Raw genomic sequence first — 24,779 nt, forward strand, 5'->3', positions numbered from 1 at the left:
ATGTTGGAGATGGCAAATCGGTAGAGGTGGAAGCTATATGAGATTTTAGATTATTAATGTGCACCGATTTTTTAATTTGGATTTGAAAGACACTTTTGTTGTGTCGTCATTTAGACAAAATTAGGTTTCAGTTTCCTATTTAAACAAATTAGGTTATTTGTGTTCGATTGGAAACAATGAATTTAGATTGCCTATAAATTCAAATGTTGTTGGAACTAGTTCACTTTTGACTAATGATAATCTATATATGCTTGATACGAGGCTTCCAATAGTGAATCCTTAAATACAAAGTCACATGGTACGACTTGTGTCAAATGAGATCTTGAATTCCATTGACTTCATAAACTTTGATGTTTGTGTTGAACGCGTTAAAGGTAAACAGACCAAGGGCTATAAATTCTATCATCCCAAATTAAATAATATTTTTAGATGAGAACTGCCACATTCTTTTATGATATTGAGTTTGGGGGAAGAATAAGGTGTGAAACTTCATCTCCGAGAAAGAATTTGTGACAATTCCATATATGAATCATATCGTTACTTTTTGGTGAAGCTAGTTAAGAACTATGAGAACAAACTCAAGATTCTCAAGAACCTATGCTTCATGATTTAATAACTTTGCAGAGATCCATGAGAGAAAGGAGAAGTGTTATTCAAGATGATTATGTGGTATTTCTCCAAGAAACTAAGGAAATTAATGGTATGATGGAAGATATCCTAGTCAACTTCCATCAAGCCATAGAAAATCCTAATTCTAAGAAATGGATTGAAGCAATGAATGAGTAGTATAAGTCCATGCTAGCTAATAAGGTTTAGGAACTTGTCCCATTACCATAAGGTGTGAAACCCATTGGTTGTAAGTGGATACTTAAGACCAAGATGGATTTCAAAGGTAATGTGGAAAGGTATTAGGTTTGTCTTGTGGCAAAGGGTTATACTCAAAAGGAAGGAATTGACTTTAAAGAAATTTTCTCTCCAGTTTCATTGAAAGACTCTTTTAGGACAAACATGATTTGTTTTGCACATTATGATTGGGAGCTTCATCAAATGGATGTCAAAACGACATTTCTCAATGACAACATTGATGAGACGAATTATATGGTGCAACCATAAAACTTTGTGTTAGGGGACTCAAAGAATATGTTTGCAATTTGAAAAAAATCCATTTATGGGCTAAAACAATTTGAAAAAATTCCACAAATTTCATCAAGTAATTCTCTCATTTGGTTTCGAGATGAATGTTATTGATGATTGTGTGTATCTTCAGTTTAGTCTCGATCAGTGCCCAAAAGGAAATTTGGAAATTCAGGAAATGTAGTTGTAAGGAGTTTGTTGTATGCCCAAGTATGTACATATCAGGATATCATATACATAGTTGGGGTATTAGGCAGATATTTAAGTTGTATCATTTGGAAAGCAACCAAAAGAGTTATGAGGTATTTACATAGAACAAGAGATTATATGCTCACATACAAGAAGTCAGATTAGTTAGAGATCATTGGGTATTTTGATTCGGATTTTGCAGGATGCTATGAGGCATTAAATCAAGGGATATGACTGAGGAATATTGCCACAGGGCAGCGCATTGTGAAGGAATTGAAAGACCACTTAAGTTATATTGTGACAACAAATTAGTTGTATTGTATTCTAACAACAATAGGGTACAAAGTAGACTATTTTCAATTGAACAATAAGGGACAAACTCCATGATGGCAGATCCTCTCACTAAGGTACTTTCACCCAAGGTCTTGCAAGAGCATGTTGCTTATAAAGGTGCTTTATATTTTTAGGAATCTTTGGTTTAGTAGGAGTTAGTCACTTTTATGTGTTTTGTGTTCTATGTTTGATTTTATGCATGGATGCATTGTCTTTGGACATAGTTTGGATATTATTTAGAAATTACACTCTGTATATTAAGGTTATTATATTGATCTCATTGGGAGAAAGTAAGAACCAATTGAAAATAGATGTGTATGGGTCACTTTCATGTAATTTTCATGCTACATATTTCATGTTGAGTTCATGTCATTTGGTTCTGTCAGTATTAATGATCATTGTCAAGTTTAGTTGTGATTAATGCAATTAAAATTGTTTTGGTTTTATATGTAGATGTAATCAATGAATGAGATCTTTTTAGTATGCACAAGGTATATAATGACAATTTTGAGCTTATAAAGTTTAACACATTTATAAGAATATATATATATATATGTTAAAATATTTTTTTATAATTTATACATTAAATCACTTCCCCAAAATACTCAAATTATTTTATACTTAGGCGGAATGATTTGATGTATAAATTTTTTAAAATTATTTTAACATGTATATATAAGTTGTAATTAAGCTTAATTACTAATTTAGTTTCAAATTGGAGAGAAAAAAAATTGAATCATTTTAAAAAAAAGGAGTACTAAATTGAATAAAAAATAATAAGAGGACTAGATTGATTCTTTTTAAAAAATTGGAGAACTAAATTAAACTAAAAAATAATAAGAGAAATAAAATAAACTAAAATAAAAAATTAGAGGATTAAATTAATAATTAAACCTAAATATGTATTTATATATATATATATATATATATATATATATTATGTGATAAATAATTATATGTGTTTATTAAAGCGATCTAATTAATTATATCTATTATTAAGGGTATATAAATGTCATAATGTCTTGAAAATATTAATGGTATAGATATCTGCGATATTCTGATTTGTTAAATAGGGCAAATTAAAAATATTGAATTTTAGAAAAAGTGACATAGGTTACATAAACAAATTATAATCCATATATCGAATTTCATCTATTGTTCAGTTCCCAATTATCACTCCAAGTACACTTCTGTATTCGGTGATTTGGCTATTAGGAACGGATCAATTCATTGTAGGTTTATTACTATCTTATCTTATGTTTTCATAATATAACAAATGTATCTTAGTCGGTATTAATATTCTTGCAATAATATATTTTTTTATTATTTTTTTAAGAAGCAAACTAAAAAGTAAATTAAAAGTATGATTTGATTTTTGTTTATAACAACCAATTTATGTGCTATTAAAAAAATATAAGAATCAATTTATGATATTTCACGTATTAATATTTTTTCACTGACTTTATTCTTAATTATGAGTCATTAGTGATGTCAAAGAACATTAAGTGAAATATATTAACATTTTAAACTTTTGAAAATCTTACTTTATTTTGAGAAAGAATATTTTGAAAATCTTATTTATATTATTCATATACACAATCAACGAAATTAAATATAAAAATATAAATGATTATAATGTTTTTAAAATAAACTGTTTCTCTTTAGTGGTGGAATAATTGAGAAAAAAAACATATAAGTTTATCATAAAATTAATTTTATAAATTTAATGAATTGATTAAATGTTATAAAATTTAAAAAACGCAGAATAAATTATTACAACAGTGTCCATTTCTAATGTGTGAATATACATATACAAAACAAACAAGTGTTCGTTAAAAACTTGTTTATATTTAATTGGATTAATAATTAAAACCGAATTAATATTACTACATCAATTAAATGAAAAAATATATATAATATGAAATGTTGGGAACGCAACCAAAGATGCTTGTGTTTGTATTGCGCAACTATTGCTAATTGTTTTGTTTCAGAGTTGCAGTTTGGCAGTTAAACGTCTTTTCTTCTCTTCTCTGCATCGATTTTCAGATCCAAAGTTTCTCGCGATACGGTACGATATGTTACGATATCTCGTTCCTTCCTTAGCGCTTCGCAATAATCTAATCGCTTTCCATGCTAATTTTGTTTGATTCGTTGCTGAATTGGGACTGGGGGTATTGATCCATGTTATTTGTATTGGAATCATCGGGATTCTTATGATTTTCTGCGAATAATAATCGGAAATTGTTGGTGTTTCGCTTTAGTGACAATATTGCAATTGTGTGTGGTGTGTAGAGGAAGCAATGTCAGAGGCTGAGGTTGGCGATGTGAAGCAAAAGGAGGAGGTTGGTGATGATTCTTCTAAGAACGAAGTTGACTGTGAAAAATCTGTGGATAATCAGAACGCTGACAACCCCATGCCCTCGTCCGAGGAGGAGGTAATTGTTATTCACTGAAATGGATTTGTAAGAAAAAAGTTAGCATTTGATAGAAGAAGGTTTTAGTTTGGGGATGTTAGTTTTGGGTAATTGGTGCGGAGTGGAGATACTGAAATAAATAAAATTGGAACACCCAATTAATTTGGGTCTGGCAGCCAAACATGATAACAATGTCTGAAAGGCTAAAATATATCTTTGTTTTATGATGATGCTGTGTTTTCCGATTCATGTAAAGTTTCATTGATATAGAAGTGTAAGGTTGTATTCTTCTATGCTCACAATCTTATCCTTGTCTCGTGATCTTTTCTTTCTGTTTTTGTGGACGAAATGATCAGTATATGTATGAGAAATTTTTTAGACCTATAGTGGGTTTTGTTATTATTGAATGTTGAAATCACTTGAGCATTTGAACATATATTATAATGCATTAATGATAGAGAGCTTATTAAATTTATTCCAATTTTTAAATCTTATAATATGGGCTTGTGTTGCTGTGTTCGGGTATCATTTGCTGTAAATTTGTTTTTGCAGGAACAAGCTATTAAGAAAAAGTATGGGGGGATGCTGCCAAAGAAGCCTCCACTAATATCCAAGGTTGCTAACCATTTCTTATCAGATCTTGCTTCTCCAATGCTTTTGTTCCTCCTGCCATCCGATCATCTGTGTGTTTGTTTGAAATGTTCTTTTGAAACTGATTTTTCTTCATGACCAATCTTCATTTTGCAGGACCATGAACGTGCTTACTTTGATTCTGCTGATTGGGCTTTGGGGAAGGTATTTTCGGACCTTAAGCATAATTAATCATCATTATAACATGAACACTTATAATTTACCATCAGTACATTTTTAAACGTCTGATGCCTAATATCTCTCTGTCTTTTCTTCTTGATTTTTCAAATAGCAAGGAGCACAAAAGCCTAAAGGACCACTTGAAGCACTCCGCCCAAAGTTGCAGGTAAAATGCGTTGTGAATGTTTTCTGTTCTCCGTTTATATGAACAGTTAGTGACTTTAGTTTTCTATATTGAGGGTGCTTTACATAACTAAGGTAATTTCATCTTTGTTTAACGCCTCTCTTTATGTCATTTTTAAGTTCTTTTCCAATGATTATTCAAACCTCCAAATAGATTCAGATTAAATTGCAGAACCATTATGTTGAAGAATCAGTTTTGCTGTTCGGAGTACATCTTTACAATGCTGCAAATGTGCTAAGTGCTTGTGCAATTAACTTCGATGGGAGATAGTGTAATAGTCATTCTAGTTCCTTGTATTTGCCGTGAAGGTTTTTGTCGAAAATTTTGGGCTGAACAGGGATCAGGATTCATTATTCTTACATGTTTATAAAATAATCATTGATCCTCTACATGACTACGTATGCATTGCAGTAAATGTGTTCCTATTTTTATAGTTGAAATTTTAATGAATTTTATTGACATTGTTTTTACTGTTTTCTTATCTTGTTGGGGTCGTACCTGTACTGGTAATCAGCCAACACAACAGCACGCTCGTTCAAGACGCTCAGCTTATGCTCCAGCAGATGATAGTGAAGGTACTTTCTTTTTGTTCCAAAAGTTCAAATCTGTGTTAAAACTTGAAAATGCTTTAAGGTATCTCTGTTTTGACAGGTGAGGGCGGCCACAGTAATGCATCAGCTGAAGAAGAGAGTGCCACTGAAGATGGTGGTGCTGATACTCCTCAGGACCAAAGCCGCCGTTAGTAGCATAGGTTTGACCTATAATTTTCCATTTTGACACAGTGATTAGAGTTGCTTGTGCTAAAAAACTAGAAGTTGAGGTTTTGAAGAAGTCGTAATTATGAATTAGATATAACTCTTCGCAAGTATGGGATTATATTATATGCCGTGCTAGAATTGCACTGAGAGATCTTGATCTCTACATTCATTTGCGAAGGCACGATTGTGCCATTTGTAACATTTGACATCTTACAACATCTGCAATAAGATTGGATGTGAAACTTGACAATAATTAGTTTGTTAACTATCAACATGTAATATCCAAGACATATATTAGTAACTAATAAACAGGCCAGTAAAGTTATGTTGAAATCAACAGTAAACTGCTAATTATGTTGGTTTCGTGTCAGAAGGATTACCAAAAGACAACAGTGTCATTTCTATAACACCTACTTACACCCCCATGTTCTCCATGATCTCTGATTCATACTGATGCACTCATGCTTCAATTTCTCATTGCGTTGTTTTTAATGGTCCATCTTCACACGCTGACACTGTGTTGTTGCGACTGACATGTGTAGGTAGTAGTTAAAAGTAGTCAAGAGACCTTGGTTTATGATTAGGTATCATGAGTGAGCTGCACCTGCATTTTATAAATGCATTGCATGGGTTCGTTTACCCAACAATATTTTGCTAGGTTTAGTTTACGACAAAGGCTAAGAGGTGGAAAAACATGGTATCTTCTTTACCGTGAATCCCTTTCTTACTTATACTTAGATTCATCTTATGAATATGCAATTATCGTACACCATTTTCAAAAGAGTTTTTTTTTTTTTTTGTTCTCCTTCTCCCTTTTCCCTCCTTTCTCTTCCTTCCTTCCTTCCGAACCATCCTCCTTGCTTCTCCCACTGCTGTTGGAGGTTATTTGTAGCAAGGGTGAACTTCCCTTTCTCATATTTTGCATTCATTTTATCTCTTTTTTGTTGGTTGTAGTAAGATATGATACATTGGGTAGGGTGTCTCTAGAATCTTACCCTCAAATCATGCTACAGGAGTCGATGATGAGAAGAATGCCTTCGTGGATGAGGAAAGAGCATTCAATGATGATAACCTAATAGCTTTTTGAGTTTCTTACTACATTTGGTTTCTTTATTTCGGTTTTGGAAGTAGAGCTTCTTCCTTTTTTTTTCGTTATTGCTATTTTTGAAAATACATATCAACCATTATGTCAAACATAAAAAGAAAAGGTTAAAATACTCGATTGGTTCTCGTTTTTGTAGCAAAATCTCAATTTGGTCCTCATATTTTTATTAGTCTCAATTAGGTCCTCATTTTTGTAAATTAGTATCAATTAGGTCATTTCCGTTAGTAGAGAACTAACACCGTTAAGTAGGTGTCACGACGTGTCAGCTCTTCATTTTTTTGAATTTTTTGAATTTTTAATTTTTTTTAAAAAAAATATTTATGCCATGTGTTAGGTTTGTTAGTGCGCCACGTGTCAATCTAATATGGTGACATATGTCAAATTATTGTATGAATCTCAATTTGGTCCTGATTTATAAAAATATATAAAGGAATTCTCTTTTTTGTGTCCACTTTTTAAAATACCGATTTTACCCTTTAAATATAATAATTTATTAAATTTTTAAAAATTGACTGTTATTTTTACAAATTTTTTATAAAATCAGATGTTTCTGCTTCTTCTCTTTTTCTTTATTTATCAATGGTTATTCTTTTATCTGTTCTGATATATTTCACTTTATTTTTAATAAATGTAATTTTAATATATATATATATATATATTAACTTAATAATATCATAATATTATCACCTACTAATATAATATCATGCATATTTAAAAAATGCATACACACATCGCACCTGTGTTACGCTAATATTTGTTAATTTGATTTAATTGCAGTCCCAAATTTTTTTAAAAATTTTTAATTTCATGTGCTCCAAATTTAGAACAAATTTAATTTTTTTTATAAATGTAATGATGATACTTTTATTACAAGTGATATTTCTATTACATATTTTTAACAATATTTAATTTATATTTTACATTAAATTTTATTTAAATTTTATTTTAAAATTATAAATATATAGATTCATAAATTTATATTTGAAATATTTGTATAATATTCAATATCAACAATATTTTAGAGTTGACTTAAAAATAACAATTTTATAAGTTCAAATGTAAAATTTTAAAATAATTTTATAACAAATTAAAATAAATTTATTTAAAATTTTAATATTAAATACAATTAATATTATTAAAATATTTAATAAAAATATCAATTTTAATAAAAATAATCATAACAATATATAAAAGTAAAATTTGGTCTAAATTTGGAGTGTCTGAAATTGAAAATTTAAAAAAAAATTGGGACTCAAATCAAATCAAATTAACAAATATGAGGATCAAATTACAATAATTTGACACATGTCACCATATTAGATTGACACATGTCACCATATTAGATTGACACGTGGCACACTACAGACGTGATACGTGACATAAATATTTAAAAAAAATTCAAAAAATTCAAAAAAATTCAAAAAATCGAGGAATTGATACGTGGCATCTACTTAACTGTGTTAGTTCTCTATAACCTAATTGATACTAATTTACAAAAATGAGGACCTAATTGAGATAAAAATACGATGACCAAATTAAAATTTTGCGACAAAAACGAGAACCAACATAGTATTTTAACCAAAAGAAAATATATGAATGTGTCGGTAGAGTAGGTGAAAGATAGATTTTGAGGATATGTTTTCTCCATATTAAACCTAATTTGAAAAAATATCAAAAAGAACCTATTTTTACATGATTATAACATTTTATGTATGAGAATAAAATCATGTTATTAAAACCCCATTTGAATTCAAATATTTTTTTTTATCTCCATTAATATATTGTACTAAATAATTGCTTAAATAATATAAGTTAATTTAATAATTTAATAATTTAGAATTTGATTTTTGAAAAATTGAATTTTAAACTTTGATCGAGTGTAATTTTTATATAAAAAAAGTTTAGAATTTGGTTTCAAGAAAATGTAATTTATAAAATTTAAATTTTTAAAAAGTAATTATTTTAAAAAATGGTTTGAAAATTATTTTTATTATAACATTATTTAAAAAATAATTATATAGAATATAATAATTAAAAAAAAACAATTTGAAAAAATGGATTATATAGAAAAAAAATATATTTTAAGAAACCTTTATTTTGAAAAGCGTATAAATAAGAAAAATTTATTAACAAAATTAACATCTATAAGGTTTTGAAATAATTTACTTTTAATTTGCAAATTTTCATAAAAGAATATTTCATAAACTAAATCTGAGGTTTTACATTGTCTTTATGCATGTGGTGTTGCTACTGTTACACAATTTGTAAGTAAAAAACTTTTCTCAAGATGTTTCCCTTTTTGTGATGTCTTTCTCTTTAGGTTATTAATTCACCATGGATCAATGTTAATCAAAGGTGGTTAATGTATTCACCATATTTAACATGCAAATAAGGTGTCAAAGGCATTGTAGTTTAATTCTCGCCCGTCCGTTTCGATTTGATCCGTTTTTTACCTAGATCAGAACGGATAAGTTCATTTACAAAATACGAGCCAAAAATTTTAACCGTCCCGTTCTGTGACGGGTTAACAGATTTTAAAAATGATTTCTCTTTTACACAGTTTGGATTATATTATTTTGTTATCAAGTGAGATAGATGTCCCTTTATAATATGTTATAAATAATTTTGTATAATTTTTAATTCCAAATGTATAAATTTAAAAGATTTCAAAATATATAAAATAAGAAAAAATCATTCATAATTAAAAAATTAATAAAATTAATTAGTCAATTAATAAAAAAAATTAAAAACAAATCATATAATTATTGATCGTTTAAATTAATTACAGTTTACACCTACATACCCAAGTCAATACTAAATTGAATTTTGTATTTATTTAGATTTGAATATTTATCATTAAAAAAGTATTTTTTATAAGTCTTTTTATAAAAATATTATTTAAACTAACAGTATTTAATATATTTATCTATATAAATTTAAGAATAATCATGATATCTTTTATGAGATATAAATTATAAAATTATGTTAACATGAATATTATTTAATAATAATATATATAAACATGAAATTTAGATTTAGTAGTTAAATATATCAATTTAAGACAATAATTGTAATATGAACTTATGATGGTGAGTATCTTTTAGATTGTAAATATATATTATATTTATTTGATTTTTATAATTATAAACAACCTTTCAGTCTTGTATTAAACTTTTTAGTTTACAAAATGAATATTAAAAAATTTAATTTTTTAATATACGTGTGGCGGTTATTTTACTCTTTTTAATTTACTCTACAAATACCAAAAATGTCTATAGAAACTAAAAAAAGAATTTAAATACAAATTTTAAAATGTATATAAATATACAATTATTTTTTATTTGAATATGTTTTTTATTATTATCTAAAACAAATTTTCGTTTAATATTTAATTAATAAATACAAATTCTGACAATTAAAATACTTTCCTCTTCGGTAAAAATAAATATATGAATTAACTTTTCTAATTTATTATATTATATATGAATTAAATTTCAGTGTTTTTAGTATTGAAGTACGAAAAATGAGTGCTCATTGTGCTGCAATATCCTTGCTTTCCCTCTCACTCAAAGCTTCCATTTGCTCCATCAATGAAACCACCAATAAGCCTAAGCTTCAGAAACGGGTCAACTCGGGCGCACCAAGCAAACTCAACACCGAGTTTCTCTCCCATGACTCGCCGGAACCCACCAACAAACCATGCTTTTGTGGAAGAAGACACCTCATTGAAGCTGCAACATTGGGAACTACCTTGTTTCCAATTCAACCTTCCGTAGCCACCGGCCCATTTTCTGATTACACGGTATGTGGTCTTTTGCCACCTACCCAGATAACAGAAAAGAGAAAAAGATTACAACTTGTGTTCAAATTCCAGCAAAGACTACGCTTTTCTTGACGTAATTTGAAAAAAAAAAACTTTTCTTCTTTTTTAATTTTCCTTTGTTTTTTGTGTTTGTAGGCTGTACTTAAAAAGTTTCACCCACCAAGACCTGATTGGTACGAGGAGTTCTATGCTGGGGTTATGAATTCAGCCACCGAGTCTTATGAAGCTGAGGTGTTTTGTTCATTCTTCATTTTTATAGGATTTGTTTGGAGTTTTATTCATATAGTTTTGTTTTGGGGGTGCTATGATTTTTGTTGTTGTTGTTATTGTTATTGCTATTGCATTGAGTTTAAGTTTGAGGCGATTGGTTGTAAGGTTGCAACATACAAGTCTGAAATCTTCAGTAACTTGAAGGGGAAGGGTCTAAGAATCTTGGAGATTGGCATTGGAACTGGTCCCAACCTCAGTTATTACGCAAGTGGTTCTGATGTAGAAGTCGTTGGCATTGATCCAAACCCAAAGATGGAAAAGTATGCTCGATCCTCTGCTTCCTCAGCTGGACTGCCTCCTTCAAATTTTGAGTTTATACAAGCTGTATGTATGATATTCTCACTAGTTTGAAGCCTCCCTTTTAAATGGGAATAGAAACCATGCCATGCTTATACTAGTCAAAACCTTTAATTTGTAGAATCCAGTGCAGAGGAACGTTCTTAGAGATGTTTTCATTGCTTGTGGTGAATAGGGTCTATTTGGTTTAAGCTAAATGTTGATGATGATGTAATATCATTATTCTGTGTCAGAATATTGTAATTTCAAAATCCTAGTAGATACTTGCATTTGCTTTGTGTATCTGATCACAGATACATATCAGTATACATATCTAAGAAGTATCTAAGCCTTTAAAAAAGTTTTGAAAATCTAATACAATTTTATGAGACATATGAGCATGTACAAATAGAAACGTAGAAGCCTTATCTCTAGATCAACTAGAAATGGAATTTATACCTTTATGGATTGTGCTGAAGAAGGGCTTGAGAATGATACTATTTCTGTTTGTAGGTATTTGGGCAGTAATGTATGATAGTAATTTTTATTTGGTTTCAGTACTTTGAAAAGTAGGCGCTTAATTTACATTTACAGAATTGTAATTAGATTTACATATTTTAATATATTCTGCATGTATTGAATCTCATATTTTAAAACTGGCCGTATGGTTATTATTAGATATGACTATTGTATCTGTGCATCATAAACCTAATGTAATAATCAGTAGAATATGCACTGTGCCAATTTGAAGTTATTCTTAGAAGCATCACCTTTCACTAGTTTGTTGTTTTATTCAATCTAGTGTCTGTTTCTGCTTGTGTTAATTGATCTTCAAGTTTTAAAGTTTGTTATGTTTAGGTGGGGGAGGCCATACCTTTGAGTGATGCTTCTGTTGATGCAGTTGTTGGAACACTGGTATTGTGTTCTGTAAAAGATGTTGATATGACACTGAAAGGTAATGAAACTTTTAGAGTCTTTAGTGCTTTTCGTTCATATATTTTTTTCTTCCCTTGGGATTTGGTACTGCAGTGTAGTTTGTTTCCATATTGAAACACTTTACTCTTTGATAATTGAATGCTTTGTTAGAAAGTTGGAATTACAAATCATGCAGTTTCTGAATGTAAAAGGTGATTAGAATCGTAATTTCTACATTCCTTCACATTTGAAGATACTCATTCATCATCCTGTAGTCTATAATCAATCCCAGAAACCTACAATTATGCTGACTGATAAAGATATTGACATTGTTCACTACGTAGGTATATTATAGTACTTCTAATGCTATATAGATAACTACAAAATGAATGTCCATCACTTTCTAGTTAAATGTATATTAATCCGTATGATGAAATATTATGTTCATTTTATTATAATTAATAGGGTAAATAATTGGTTCAATACAACAAATATTGACATATTTCTTTTTTAGTATAATATGAAAAAAATTACAATCATAGTACAAAAACTTTAATTTTGTTTGAACTCTGTTAATATTTAAGGTAATTGAATAGATGTCTGATCCTTACTAATTGTCACTTGTGTTTATTAAATAGAAAATTATGCAACTAACCTTGAAGGAACGTTTGTTGTTGTTTGGCTTGTAAATTTAAAATTCGTAATAGTTCTTTCAAGGTTAATTGTCTATCACTAACTAAGTTCAAACAAAGTTAACAAAATTAAAGTTTTTTACCAAGACTGTAATCTTTTTTATTGTACTAAAAAGAAAATATCTCAATAGTTGTTGAATTCAAAATATTCTAAAACAATCCTCTATTAACCAAAAACTCAAATAACATTCTCATTCAATTTCAACATTAAAATTGTGTTCAAACAAACTACAATCCTTGCATAGAAATCAATATATTTTGACCAAGTCACCACCCTAAAATCATCTATCCTAAGGTGCTATAAAAAACATAAATAACTTCTGGTACTTGTAATTCCTTGCTCTCAATTAATTTTTAGTTCAAGCAAAAGAATCACTCAAAATCTAGAGACCTAGAGCACAGTATTCAAACATTACAAAAATTTCAATATAAGCTTAACTAAATTTAGAAGATCACTTTTCTTAACTAATCCCATCGTAATCCTTGCATAGAAATCAATATATTGTGACCAAGTCACTACCTCCAAATAATCTACCCTAACGTGCTATAAAAAACATAAATAACTTCTCTTGTAATTCTTTGCTCTCAAGTAATTTTCAATTTTAGCAAGAGAATCACTCAAAATCTAGAGACATAGAACAAAGTATCCAAACATAATAAAAATTCAATATAAGCTTAACCAAATTTAGATCACTTTTGTCAACTAACTACCATCAAGATTGATGACAATTCCAAAAGAAAAGAAAAAAAAACCTTTAGAACAAACAAATACTTTAATTGAAAAACTAATCGATTGAAAATGACCCTCAGCTCCTCAGCTACTGTAAGGTGTGATCAGATTTTGAAAAGATGAGATTTGGAGGAAAAAGAGCAGAAGTTAGAGGAGAACTTGGAAAGAGGAAGGAAAGTTTGTTTTGTTCCATGCATGAGAGAGAAGAATGAAAAAAAAAAGGGAGTGCGTTTTACGTGATGGTGATAGTACATGATGGTTTTAATTAACATCTTTAAGAACTCTTTAGGCATGAAGCATGGTAAATTTGCAGGTCCACCCATCCTATTCTGTAATTCAACCTTTTTTTATCATAAGAATGTGGACGATGAGGATCAAAACTCTAGATCACTTGGTTGTAGAGTAATACCATATGCCAGAGCTTAAGCTATTAGGTAAAGAACCATGGATGGTTGTATATGTTGCAAATAACAGTTATAAATATCATGAAAACTTTAGTTACATGATAAAACAGTCATAATACGTAGATTACAAAATTATACTGTACGATGGGAAATTCATCTTGTCAACTCAACAAGATCTAGAATTTTCACATTAAACCTGTCTATCATGTTGCTTTCAGTTTTTTAACTAGTCTTTACAGGGCATACAGAGAGATTCCAAATGTGCTACTGTTTTTATGATTCCATATGTACATACCTGTTGGAAATAGTCTAAGTGTGAGTCAAAAGTCTCACATTGGATAGAATAGACAAAATTAAACACTATATAAGAATAAAGACCCATAACGCCATTGCCTTAAGGTTTTGGGATAAAATTGGGGTCAAATACCTTATATGTGTAAGACTAATGTCATATAACCATATGAAACCACAATCTCTTAATGATGGGTCACCATATACCTGAGGGAAAATTTCTAGTTCATTTTAGTTTTAATTGTAATAATTTGTTAAGAAGTGGCTTAACCTTACAAAATCAGCTTGTAAGGTGAGATTTGCATCCTCATATATACTGTAAATTAGTCTTATCTCTAGTCGATGTTGGACTTTCAAAACACTCCCCTCACCGATACACACACATTTCGAGTGTGCGACTAGATATGACTGGATGGTTCGATAATGGCCTGATAGCGGGTGAAATAATAAACTTAACAAAAAACAAATTTTGTTAGAATAGACTCTAATCCATGACTTTGATACCTTGTTAAGAAGTGAACTTTAAGTCTAACTCAATCTTATAAAACTGACTTGTAAGGTGAAATTTGCACCCATTAATTATAAAGTAGTCTTATCTTTAGTCGATGTAAGACTTAAACATAAGATTAATTTTTGTAAAGAACTTTTAAAATTCAAGTTTGTCATCTAAATCATTGGCACTTTTGCATGCAGAAGTAGTGAGGGTGCTGCGACCTGGTGGTCTTTATGTGTTTGTGGAACATGTGGCTGCGAAAGGTGTAAACATAACTTTTAAATGGACTAATAAACTTAGTATATAGCTTAATTTTGGTTAATTTTTATGTTCCCATGGACATATGCAGATGGAACTTTTCTCAAATTTATACAGAGAGTTCTTGATCCTCTGCAACAGACACTTGCAGATGGGTGTCACCTTTCTAGGAACACCGGAAACAATATATCCAGGGCTGGATTTTCAGATGTTGAGCTTAACATGACATTCTTGTCTAGTGCTACATTCATAAATCCCCATGCATATGGAGTAGCTTACAAGTAGAATCAATCGCAGTGTGTCTTTGATCCTCTTAGCCTACTAACTGTGAAGCTTTGCTGTGTAGAATCTATCTACAGACATGTGTGTCCTTACCAAATCAGTGTGAAGTTCAACCTGCATTGATCATCTGTATTGCAAAAATGGTTGAGTTGGAGGCTATGCATGCTTTGATCATCATGTAAAGTGTCCTTTATATTCTCGAAGCTTACATTGAAACAGGTAATTCTGATATTCGAATTTGTTTATAACTTAAATTAAACAACTGTTCCTAAAGGTTGTCTTTTACTTTTATACTCATTATCCTGTTTCTGAATTAGTGTATTAATATATATGACGTTTAAGGATTAGTTTCACAAACCAATAAAAGCATTAGCTTACATAATGTGTTTAAACAGAAAATCACGTACTATAACGACGTCTTCTCTATCTGCAACAAAAGTGTCAATTTTAAACTTTTCTTCTATTTTTGCAATAAAATATCAATTGTTTCTCTCTGTATCAAAGAGCAGTCTTTGTGAAATTGAGTATCCAAAAGCTTTTTTTTTTCTTTCGATGAAAATAAGTTTCTGTTAAGAGTTTTTAATCTTAAAATTTTTATCACTAATCATTTTTGTGTGCTACCAAAAAGTCTTCATCTATCTGTGATCCAAGTGCCACCATTTTTTTTTTGTGAGACACTATCACAGTTTTTTAGTTGATTTATTTTAGAGTACTTACATTTTTTTTTTCTTTTTTCTTTGAAATTTTACTTTAGCATATTTTTCTTTAATTAAACTTAATGCTATTATGATACATTTTATTTTTTGAGAATAAAGTAAATGAGAAGTTAAATGAAAAGGTGAAAAACAATAAATTATCCACCAAATAATTAGTAGATAAAACTATACTACTATTGTATTAATGAACTCAGATGCAAATTCTAATTCATCTACTCTCCATTCTACTTCTGTATGGTACAATTGATCAAGGGAGAATTTATATGGTCTTGAACTTCCAAACTGTTAAATATAAACAAAATTTGAAGCAACGATGAACAGTTAAAAAGGAAAAGAGAGGATTGGCATCTAAAAGAAAGAAAAGGAAAGAAAAAGGACTTTCTTGTATAATGTGCTCATTTGATGTGAACATGACTGAACAAGAACTTGGTTAGTTTGGTGTTGCACTCATTTGTTTTTATATATCTGAATGGTGTGTTGGAGTCTCAGATAATTGGTTTACCTTGTTACCTTTCCCTTTGTTATGATCCGTGTCTCTGCTTGTCTTCATGTGTACAAGTACCAACTGCTATAAACATTATCATCAAATAATCACTGGCACGATCATTTTGCACTCATGGTTAACCAACTTGTATCAAATAAACATCACCAAATAATTGCACACTCATCAACCTATACATCTATAATTTGTATTTAATGTATGCTTCTATGATTAACCAGCTAATGGGGTTTTGCTGTGGTTTGATCACACATTGGACCCACCTTATGGTGTGGTAGGTGAAATTTCTATTTCGTTGGGTGCTAATTATAAGATGCTAATTATAAGAACAATTGCTTAATGTTTATGACTAATTATAATAGAAAACGACAAAAAAGCCAAATGTTGGTTGCTTTTGCTTACTTCCTTTAACTAATTTTTTCACACATTTATAAATTTCATAATACAAAGTATATTAATATTCATCCAAATAAGAGAATGGGAATATTTAAAAAATAATTTATCCTTTTATTTAAAATTTACCATTATCAATGAATAAGAAATTACCCTCTCATTACAAAAAATAAATTTAATAATAATTGAAACTCATTGTAGGTGAAAACATGACAGTAAAAAGCATAAGATTCCTTTGGTAAAGTTAAAGCTTTAACCAAAAGTCAAGAGGTCTCTATATATATTATATTATATCAGCAACACCTAACTTTTGATTTAAAAATTATATGTCATGTTTCACTTAAACAAATAAGAGCTTTGACAAGTTTTTTAATTATAAAAAGATGACTTTATTTTTAATTTTTCATAAATTTGGAAAAAATAATTAATTTATGATTTTCATATTTCATAAAAATAATTTCTACATAAAATTAAATATAAATATATTCCTTTTCAAAGTGAACATGTCCTTGAATTTACATAATTGAATTTTTGTTTCATTTTTAGAATTATTGAGTGACATGCTGAGAAACATTTAAAACTAGTGACATTGCACTAAAACAACAAAACTTTGTAATTATAAAAAAAAAATCCATCAATACATATGATCATGGACAAATTAATAATGATTAGAAAAGAGAGTGCAGAAAGAGGAAACGGCGCGTTTAAAGTTCAAACAGTTCATTACAAACAAACACAAAGAGAAGATGCGGTGCCAGCTGTTCAACCAGCTTGCTTTCATATTCTTCTTCTTCCTCTGTTCGGTTAGTTAGGGTTTCTACAATTCCGCTCTCTTCGTTTCGCTTTACAATCAAACTATACAACAATGCAATTCCTCCAAAAATTGAAAACTTAAAACGCAATTTCTCTCACTTAGGACTCGCACGTGCCGTTACTGTCCAGTCACGTGTGCGGTAAGAGGTTCGGTTTGTCCCGTATTTTTTCTTGCTTTTTCACATGCTCTATTGTGTTCTAGTTTCTACTAGTTTTTGTTTCTGTTTTAAAACGAAGTTCACTATATATTTTTTGTTTGCATTAACTCTATATTTGGTAAAGTAGCATTTGAAAATTTTTAGATGTGGTTTATGTGTAGGTGTTAGTTGGTATTCTTTGTGTGAATGTTTGGTTTAACTTTAGTAACCGCGTTTATAATATTTTTAATATTATGTTTCTTTGATTGATGTCAGTTTTTGAATTTATTTGGTTACTGATACACTATATGATGTTTATCGCTGTGCTTGGTTTTTGCTTTAGTGTTTTTTTTAGTATAGTGTTTCTGTGATTAGATGTCATCTTTTGAATTTATTGCATTTTTCCAACTAATTTGATGTTTATGGCTTAATGTGACTTCGGAGACTAGCTTTACTTGTTTACTGTATTTTACCTCTTTCTTTTTGGTGGTTGAAATAATAACTTTCTCTATATTTTATCTAAATGGTTAATGCGGTTCTTTTCTTTTTCTGATTGTAGAGTTTTCAGGGTGATGCTCTTGCTGGAGGTGGAATTTAGTTTCTATTAGACATGTAGGTTGAAGGTGGAAGGTACTGAGTGGTGAATTATTTGGCTCGAGGAGTTGGAACTTATTTTTGGAAGTGTCCCTCTTCTGTTATCGATTACGAAGTTGAGCAGTGACTGAAATAGATTGGATTGGAGGCGTTCAGAATTGGGTTTATTGTGATATTCTGAGAAAATAGCTAAAACGGGGTCTCTTTGTTGTGTGGCTTCAAGGCCACATGGATCAAATGCAGGCAGTAGGGACTGGTCCATGGGTCCAAATGAGCCCTTCTGGCGAACAAATTCAAGTTTTTCACCACCTCCAACAAGGTGGGATTTCAGATTCCAGTCTGAAGGGATGCAGTATACTGTGAATGACAGCATTCAACTCTATGGGTCTTCTACATCATCAAATGATAAAGAGAGTGGGAGCTGGGTCAGAGGCAACCACCTATATGATCTTCACTATTCTGCTTCAGATGGTACTGGTATTCTCCTTAGCAGTCCATCTGACCTTTCTCAGGCTCCTCAATGGACGCCTCCTGCAATACAAGAAATCAGTATTGACAATTATGAAAATTCAGCTAGGAAAGGTAAATCCTTATATATGAATTTTTCAAAGTAGTATAATTTAGATGTATATAAACCACAATAGCAAGATGGTTGTAAAAGATGGCTTGCATATAAGATAATGAAGCCTTAATGCTCTTAGGGTTGTTAGTCTCTAAAGAGGTTGCTTCCAGAAAGGTCTTTTTAATAATCAAAAAGGTAAAAAATTTCATTTACATGGGATCCTATTTGACTACAGCCTAGTGAAACAGAAACGAAGCATAAGTAGTTAATTGTATGAGTGGTAAGTTAACTGTATTGTATTGTCTATATAATAGTTTTTGCGTAGTATAAGTTATTGTATTGTATGAGTGGTAGTTAAATGTTTGTGTTTATTTTCTGTCATCACCATTTAATATGGAAGCCACTTTGTTTTGCACCTTCTTTCATAATTTAAAAAAGTTATAGAATAAAAGGAAAAGCTGAAGTGACACTTTTGTAATCAAAAGTGAAAATAGAAAATGAAAACAGAACATTTTCTTAATCTACCTCTTAAGTTGCTTCTAAGTTCCGTCCTATTGAAAAGTGTTTGGGAAAAAAAGACGTTCTCAACAATCTTGTTGGTTATTATCAAAACAGTTTTGCTCTACTCATTATGTTCTTGCTATGGTTATGCCTTTGACATTTTGTTTGAAGCAATGAAACAGTAAACAGTAAACATGTTTTTGGTCATTTTTTGTTTGTAGAGTTAGGCTTACATCAAATGGTAGAGAGCTGAACTAGTATTTCTATAAATTGTCAGGTCTTCTGTAGCATGACAAGAGGAAACCCATACATTGATAAATCTGGTCTCATTGCATAATTGAGTCATGATTTCTTATAATTCTGCCTCTAAATTATACAGCTTTAACTTTTTCATTTTTTAATTATTGAAACTCAATTTAATAATTTTCCTTTTCTTGTGAATCATGACATCATTCGATTCCTTGAGGATGTTGAGTTTTGGATCATAATTTGTCTGTTTGTTAATGTGTCTCAATAGGGTAGCAATTGATGGTACTGTTAAGTCGTTCTGATATTAGTAACAATAAAACTGAAGCACTCAATTTTGTCTGTGGTTTATTCTTTCAGTATAAACTTGTTTGTTGTTACTTCTGCGTATTGAACTTCTCCCAACTCATTTGTACTTTTGGTAGATCCTCATCCTTCTGCGGGCAGGGTATCTTTTACTCCCACTAAGGAGGTAAGTTTCTGGTTAAGCACTACTAAAAGATACTTTAGTTGGGCAATTATTTCTCATGTGTTTGTCTTAAGAAATAAACTAACAGGTAAGACATATATATGCAGGGAACATCTGTAAATCCCAACAGTGGGGGATCAACATCATCTCTGTCAGAAAGTAGTGAATCTGAGTCTACTACAAAATCACATTTATCCTGTCAGAGGAATTTCTCTAATCTTCGTTCTTTCATCTCTAAACCCATTCATCCTATGTCTTTTAATGACCTAACAACTACTAGAGATGCCTTTGGTCCTGCAGTTACAGATTTTACAGAGTTTGATACTTCTACTCCACTCCGAGACGGCCAGCGTTGGAGTAGCGCCAGCAGCAGTCAGGAGTTTGCTGATGTTACTGAGTCATTTGAATTAGAAACGCCTGGTCAATCACATTTTCCTTCCAATGGATTTAGGTGTGGCTTGTGTGAAAGGTTTCTCTCGCAGAGATCACCTTGGAGTTCCCGTCGCATTGTGAGAAGTGGAGACATGCCTACGATTGGTGTTCTTCCTTGTTGTCACGCATTTCATGCTGAATGCTTGGAGCAAACAACACCAAAGACACGGAAAAGCGATCCTCCTTGTCCTGTTTGTGTAAAAATGGAGGAGGAAAATTCCCCTGATTACCGGGGCTTTTTGAGATTGACGAATGGTTTTCCTAGGCTTAAATCATCTCGTGGCGATGGACCTTCCAGACCTTGGGGCTGTGTACAGGTGGGTGATTGTGTTGAAGGTGCTCTGCATGCACCCCCACGCAATGCTATGTTCATGCTTAATCGAAATCGTGTTAAGAAGAACCTGTCCCTGAAAGGTAGCTTAAGCAAGGAATTTCCAGGTAAGGTTAGGAAAAATGGGACATTTTCTTCGCAGCTGTTAAGTGGAGGAAGTTCAGCTGATGGGAAGGAAGTTGGTTGCTCCAAGGCAACTGCAGGTTCAAGTGTGTGGAGGTAATAGCAAATGTTGGTAGGTTCTAACTTACACCTACAGATTTGCAGAAGCTGATTTTTGCTAAGCAAAATTTGGTGACACTGATCCTAACCTATTCCACATTTTGTATAGATTCATTTGTTGTATGTGTTTTGGAGTTCACGCCTGAAACTTGATCTTATTTTGCCTGATTTTATGTATTTAGTTTGTTTTATCTTATGGTTTTAAAGCATCTACTTTTGTTGATGAAGTGCAGATTGAAAAAGATCCAAGGAGAAAGTTTTATGAAAATTTTCCGTAGAAACTAATATTGCATGTATAACGAACTACGTTGAGCCTTGTTATAGGAATATGCCATGCTGAGAAGTTTTGTTTAGGATAATAATGCTCGGTGGTCGTTTTGTCTGAAAATGATCTGATTTTGTTTTTATTTTATTTTATTTTATTTTCAAGAGTTTCTAAAAGCAGGAAATTTAAGTAGAGAAAGTTTTCTTAAAACAAATATTATTTTTCTGCTGAGAGAAACTACCTAAGTTCAATGTTAAGTTAATTGAGCTATCTCACGAGTTAAATATTCGCGAAGATAAAAACAATAAATTTGGAACTAAAATTATTAAATTTTAGTAGAGATATAACATTTTGAAATATTATAACTCCCTTTGTCCTTTATGTTCTTATTTTCATTCCATTTTAACAATTAATGTTTATCTTGTGGCTCAAATTACAACAAGCCCATTGTTTTCCCCTTTCTGAAGATTTAAACCTCGGGGACTTCTTTCTGCATCTCATAAACTTCTTCTGTACCCTAAACATTTTAAATTCCAATTTTTTTTTTTATTATTTGACGAGTAATGCAGATTTCACCTCTAAGTGAACTTCTGGTAAAGGACATCACTGGATGATAAAGTTTGTGCAATTCTAAATGTAAATATATATATATATATATATATATATATATATTTGTTTTTACGTTTTTAAAATTAAAGTTTAATTATTTTTTAATATATTATACAAAAACAAAATTAAATATATATATATATATATATATTATTTTATTTTTAAAATATATATTAAAAAATATTAAAAATTCTAAAATATATAAACTTAAAAACAATTACATTTAAAAAATAAAAAAAGATAACAAACTAAAAAAATAATTAAAATTCAAAAAATTAAACCTTAAACAAAAATGAAAAAAGTTGAAGCAGAATAAATATATTTTTTAATTTAAAGTTTAATTATTTTTTTAATTTAATTTATTTTTTAACTTTATTTATAGTTTAAAGCATATATATAATTAATCTATATATATATATATATATATATATATATATATATATATATATCCGAAAATTTAAACTTTTCATCGGATATCTACGTCCGAAAACAATTTGAAGATGTGATCTGCGTTATCCTAATTAAATTATCAAAGGGTATTTTTAAAATTTAAAATTTGTTTGAAGGTGTAGAAGAAATCTTTTCTTTTTGAGGTTAAGAAAACCCCTAAATTTCTTTTTGTATAATGTTATTGGACTCCAATATAGAGTAATAGGCCAGACTCGATTATGGGCCACAAATAAGCTATTCGAATGTACATATCCGTGAAAAAGGCCCTCATCGTCGGAGGTTTAAATTTTAGCTTGAAATCCTCTTTTTTAAGTAGGAATTTTATTTTGCACCCTACATATTTCCTTCTGCACAACTACAAATATTGAAATTCTCATTTTTGTCATTTTATCTAAAGTTTTTTTTTTTTTAAGATTGTACAACGTCATAATATCGGATATTGCTTAATCTAAAACTTAGACAACGTATATTAGATTACACAATCTAAAATATTAATTTCGAATTTAATTGTCATTTCTTAATTGTGTAATAAAAATCAATATTGTATTTGGATTACGTAATTCAAAAACAAATTTATAAAAGGAATGATTTTAATTATATATATAAGATTATTATAAGATTTGTATTAAAAATTTACTTCTAAAAAGTAATAATTGATATATAAATTCACATAATAAATCATGCATGTATCCAATATTACTCGTTAATTTTCTTATGAAATACTAAAACAAGTAATTCTTTTCAGGAGCCAATAAATGAAAATAAGATGTGTGTAAAGTGAGAAAGTAAAAATGTATTTTTGGTTAGTTTAAAGTGGGTGAAATAAAATTGAAAAGACATTCTAATATTAAAATGAAGCGTAGGTATATTGTTATTGTTTTACTTGATACATTTGTTGAGTTTGAAAGAATGATTGGCACAAAATGAAAAGAAGAACACTAAGGTACACCGCATGATCCATGGAAATTATCTATTTTTCTATTAATTATGATTTCAATTAACTATTTAGAAGTGTAATTATGTTGTTTTATATTAGTTTTGGTGATTAAAGAGCATTATGTTTGCAAAATCTGGGTTTCGACGTACAATGCTCTCGTCCAGCAAACATCAATTCCCTCAGCAAGAAAAGTCAAATTGTTTGACTCCTCAACAAGACTAAGCTCGCCAAGCGAGAGAAGTTAGTGTGATACTCTTGCCCCACGAGATTAGGCTCGCTGAACGATATAAGCTTTTTGTGTTTGTATGTTTGAATTACAAAATTGAAAAGGAAAGAAAGAATAGTGGATCCAAATTTATATAAACAAATATTTGTTAAAAGAAAGAAAGAAAAGTATACAAAAGAAATATAAAAAGTAAGGATCCAAAAGCAAAAATAAAATTGAAGAGTTCAACAAATTTTTTGCTACATTTTTGTTTAAAGTTGTTTTATATGTGAATTGCATTTAGTCATTTAATTTAAGTCTCCATGATGTTAAGATAACTCTTTTCGGTAGTCCTATTTCTTTCTAGCTTTATTGTTTCTATATCTTTTAAAATTTCTTGAAGTTTTATGTAGATTTTTTTTTTAAACTTTGACCTCTTGAGTCAAGTTTTAGATCTCGTAATGTTTTTCACATTGATTGTTCACTCTATGCTTAAGCTACAGGAGTTCTTTGCCAAGTGCTAAAAGGAATTTGAGTGAAAAGGGGCAAGAGAGTACTTTCGAAAAAGGGCTTACAAGTGTGATACACAAGTGAACTTTTTGAGTGAAATATGAGTGATTAAATAGGATGTTTCATCCTAGTGTTCAAAACAAATAAAACAGTATATAAAGTATATTAATACAGTCTTACAAAAGATAGGACTATAAAAATATAACATTTATACATATCAACTAAAAACTAATTCTAGCTCTATACACAAATTGACCACTTATAAAAGCTCCCAAGCAAAACCTTCCACCAACCTAACTAATGGCTCCTCATCCTCCAGATGTGCCTTTGAAACTGCAACCAATCTGCTCCCACCGAATAGATGATCATCGCAAAAGAAAGACAAACAACACAAGACAGAAACACTAAAGAAGGGTAAGCTAATGTATATAAAAAAAATCTAATAATTCAAGAAACCAAAAACATAAATCATACAAATTAATCATCCTATTTCATGCAAAGACCTAAAGTTATGACTCAATTATCCA

The 24,779-nt window shown here is 30.0% G+C and overlaps 3 protein-coding genes across 7 annotated transcripts; all 3 read left to right on the forward strand.

The window, feature by feature from the left end:
• The first annotated feature begins 3,510 nt into the window (after positions 1-3,510).
• LOC114170276 (uncharacterized) lies at positions 3,511-6,075 on the forward strand. Its single transcript, XM_028055761.1, has 7 exons — positions 3,511-3,724; positions 3,949-4,091; positions 4,623-4,685; positions 4,818-4,865; positions 4,993-5,046; positions 5,579-5,639; positions 5,716-6,075. The coding sequence occupies exons 2-7, from the start codon at positions 3,957-3,959 to the stop codon at positions 5,805-5,807; spliced, it is 453 nt and encodes a 150-aa protein (XP_027911562.1). The 5' UTR covers positions 3,511-3,724; positions 3,949-3,956; the 3' UTR covers positions 5,808-6,075.
• Positions 6,076-10,450: 4,375 nt separating this feature from the next.
• Positions 10,451-15,580, forward strand: LOC114173368 (uncharacterized). Of its 4 annotated transcripts, none has more exons than XM_028057709.2 (6): positions 10,451-10,729; positions 10,886-10,981; positions 11,126-11,344; positions 12,155-12,251; positions 15,022-15,084; positions 15,171-15,580. In XM_028057709.2, exons 1-6 carry the CDS (start codon positions 10,451-10,453, stop codon positions 15,362-15,364), a joined length of 948 nt encoding a protein of 315 aa, XP_027913510.1. In that variant the 3' UTR covers positions 15,365-15,580. The 4 variants fall into 4 exon arrangements, with proteins under 4 accessions (XP_027913510.1, XP_027913511.1, XP_085526021.1 ...); XM_028057710.2 differs by having other exon boundaries at positions 11,165-11,344; XM_085669895.1 differs by having other exon boundaries at positions 10,886-11,344.
• Positions 15,581-17,633: 2,053 nt separating this feature from the next.
• Positions 17,634-21,467, forward strand: LOC114173367 (uncharacterized). 2 transcript variants are annotated; one of them, XM_028057703.2, is made up of 4 exons: positions 17,634-17,922; positions 18,479-19,095; positions 20,248-20,294; positions 20,399-21,467. In XM_028057703.2, the coding sequence occupies exons 2-4, from the start codon at positions 18,774-18,776 to the stop codon at positions 21,275-21,277; spliced, it is 1,248 nt and encodes a 415-aa protein (XP_027913504.1). In that variant the 5' UTR covers positions 17,634-17,922; positions 18,479-18,773; the 3' UTR covers positions 21,278-21,467. The 2 variants fall into 2 exon arrangements, with proteins under 2 accessions (XP_027913504.1, XP_027913505.1); XM_028057704.2 differs by having other exon boundaries at positions 17,695-17,929.
• The last annotated feature ends 3,312 nt before the right edge of the window (positions 21,468-24,779 follow it).

This window comes from Vigna unguiculata, chromosome 2 (assembly GCF_037176805.1).
Source record: "Vigna unguiculata cultivar grain cowpea cultivar isolate G323 ecotype 2 chromosome 2, ASM3717680v1, whole genome shotgun sequence".
Lineage (NCBI taxonomy): Eukaryota > Viridiplantae > Streptophyta > Magnoliopsida > Fabales > Fabaceae > Vigna > Vigna unguiculata.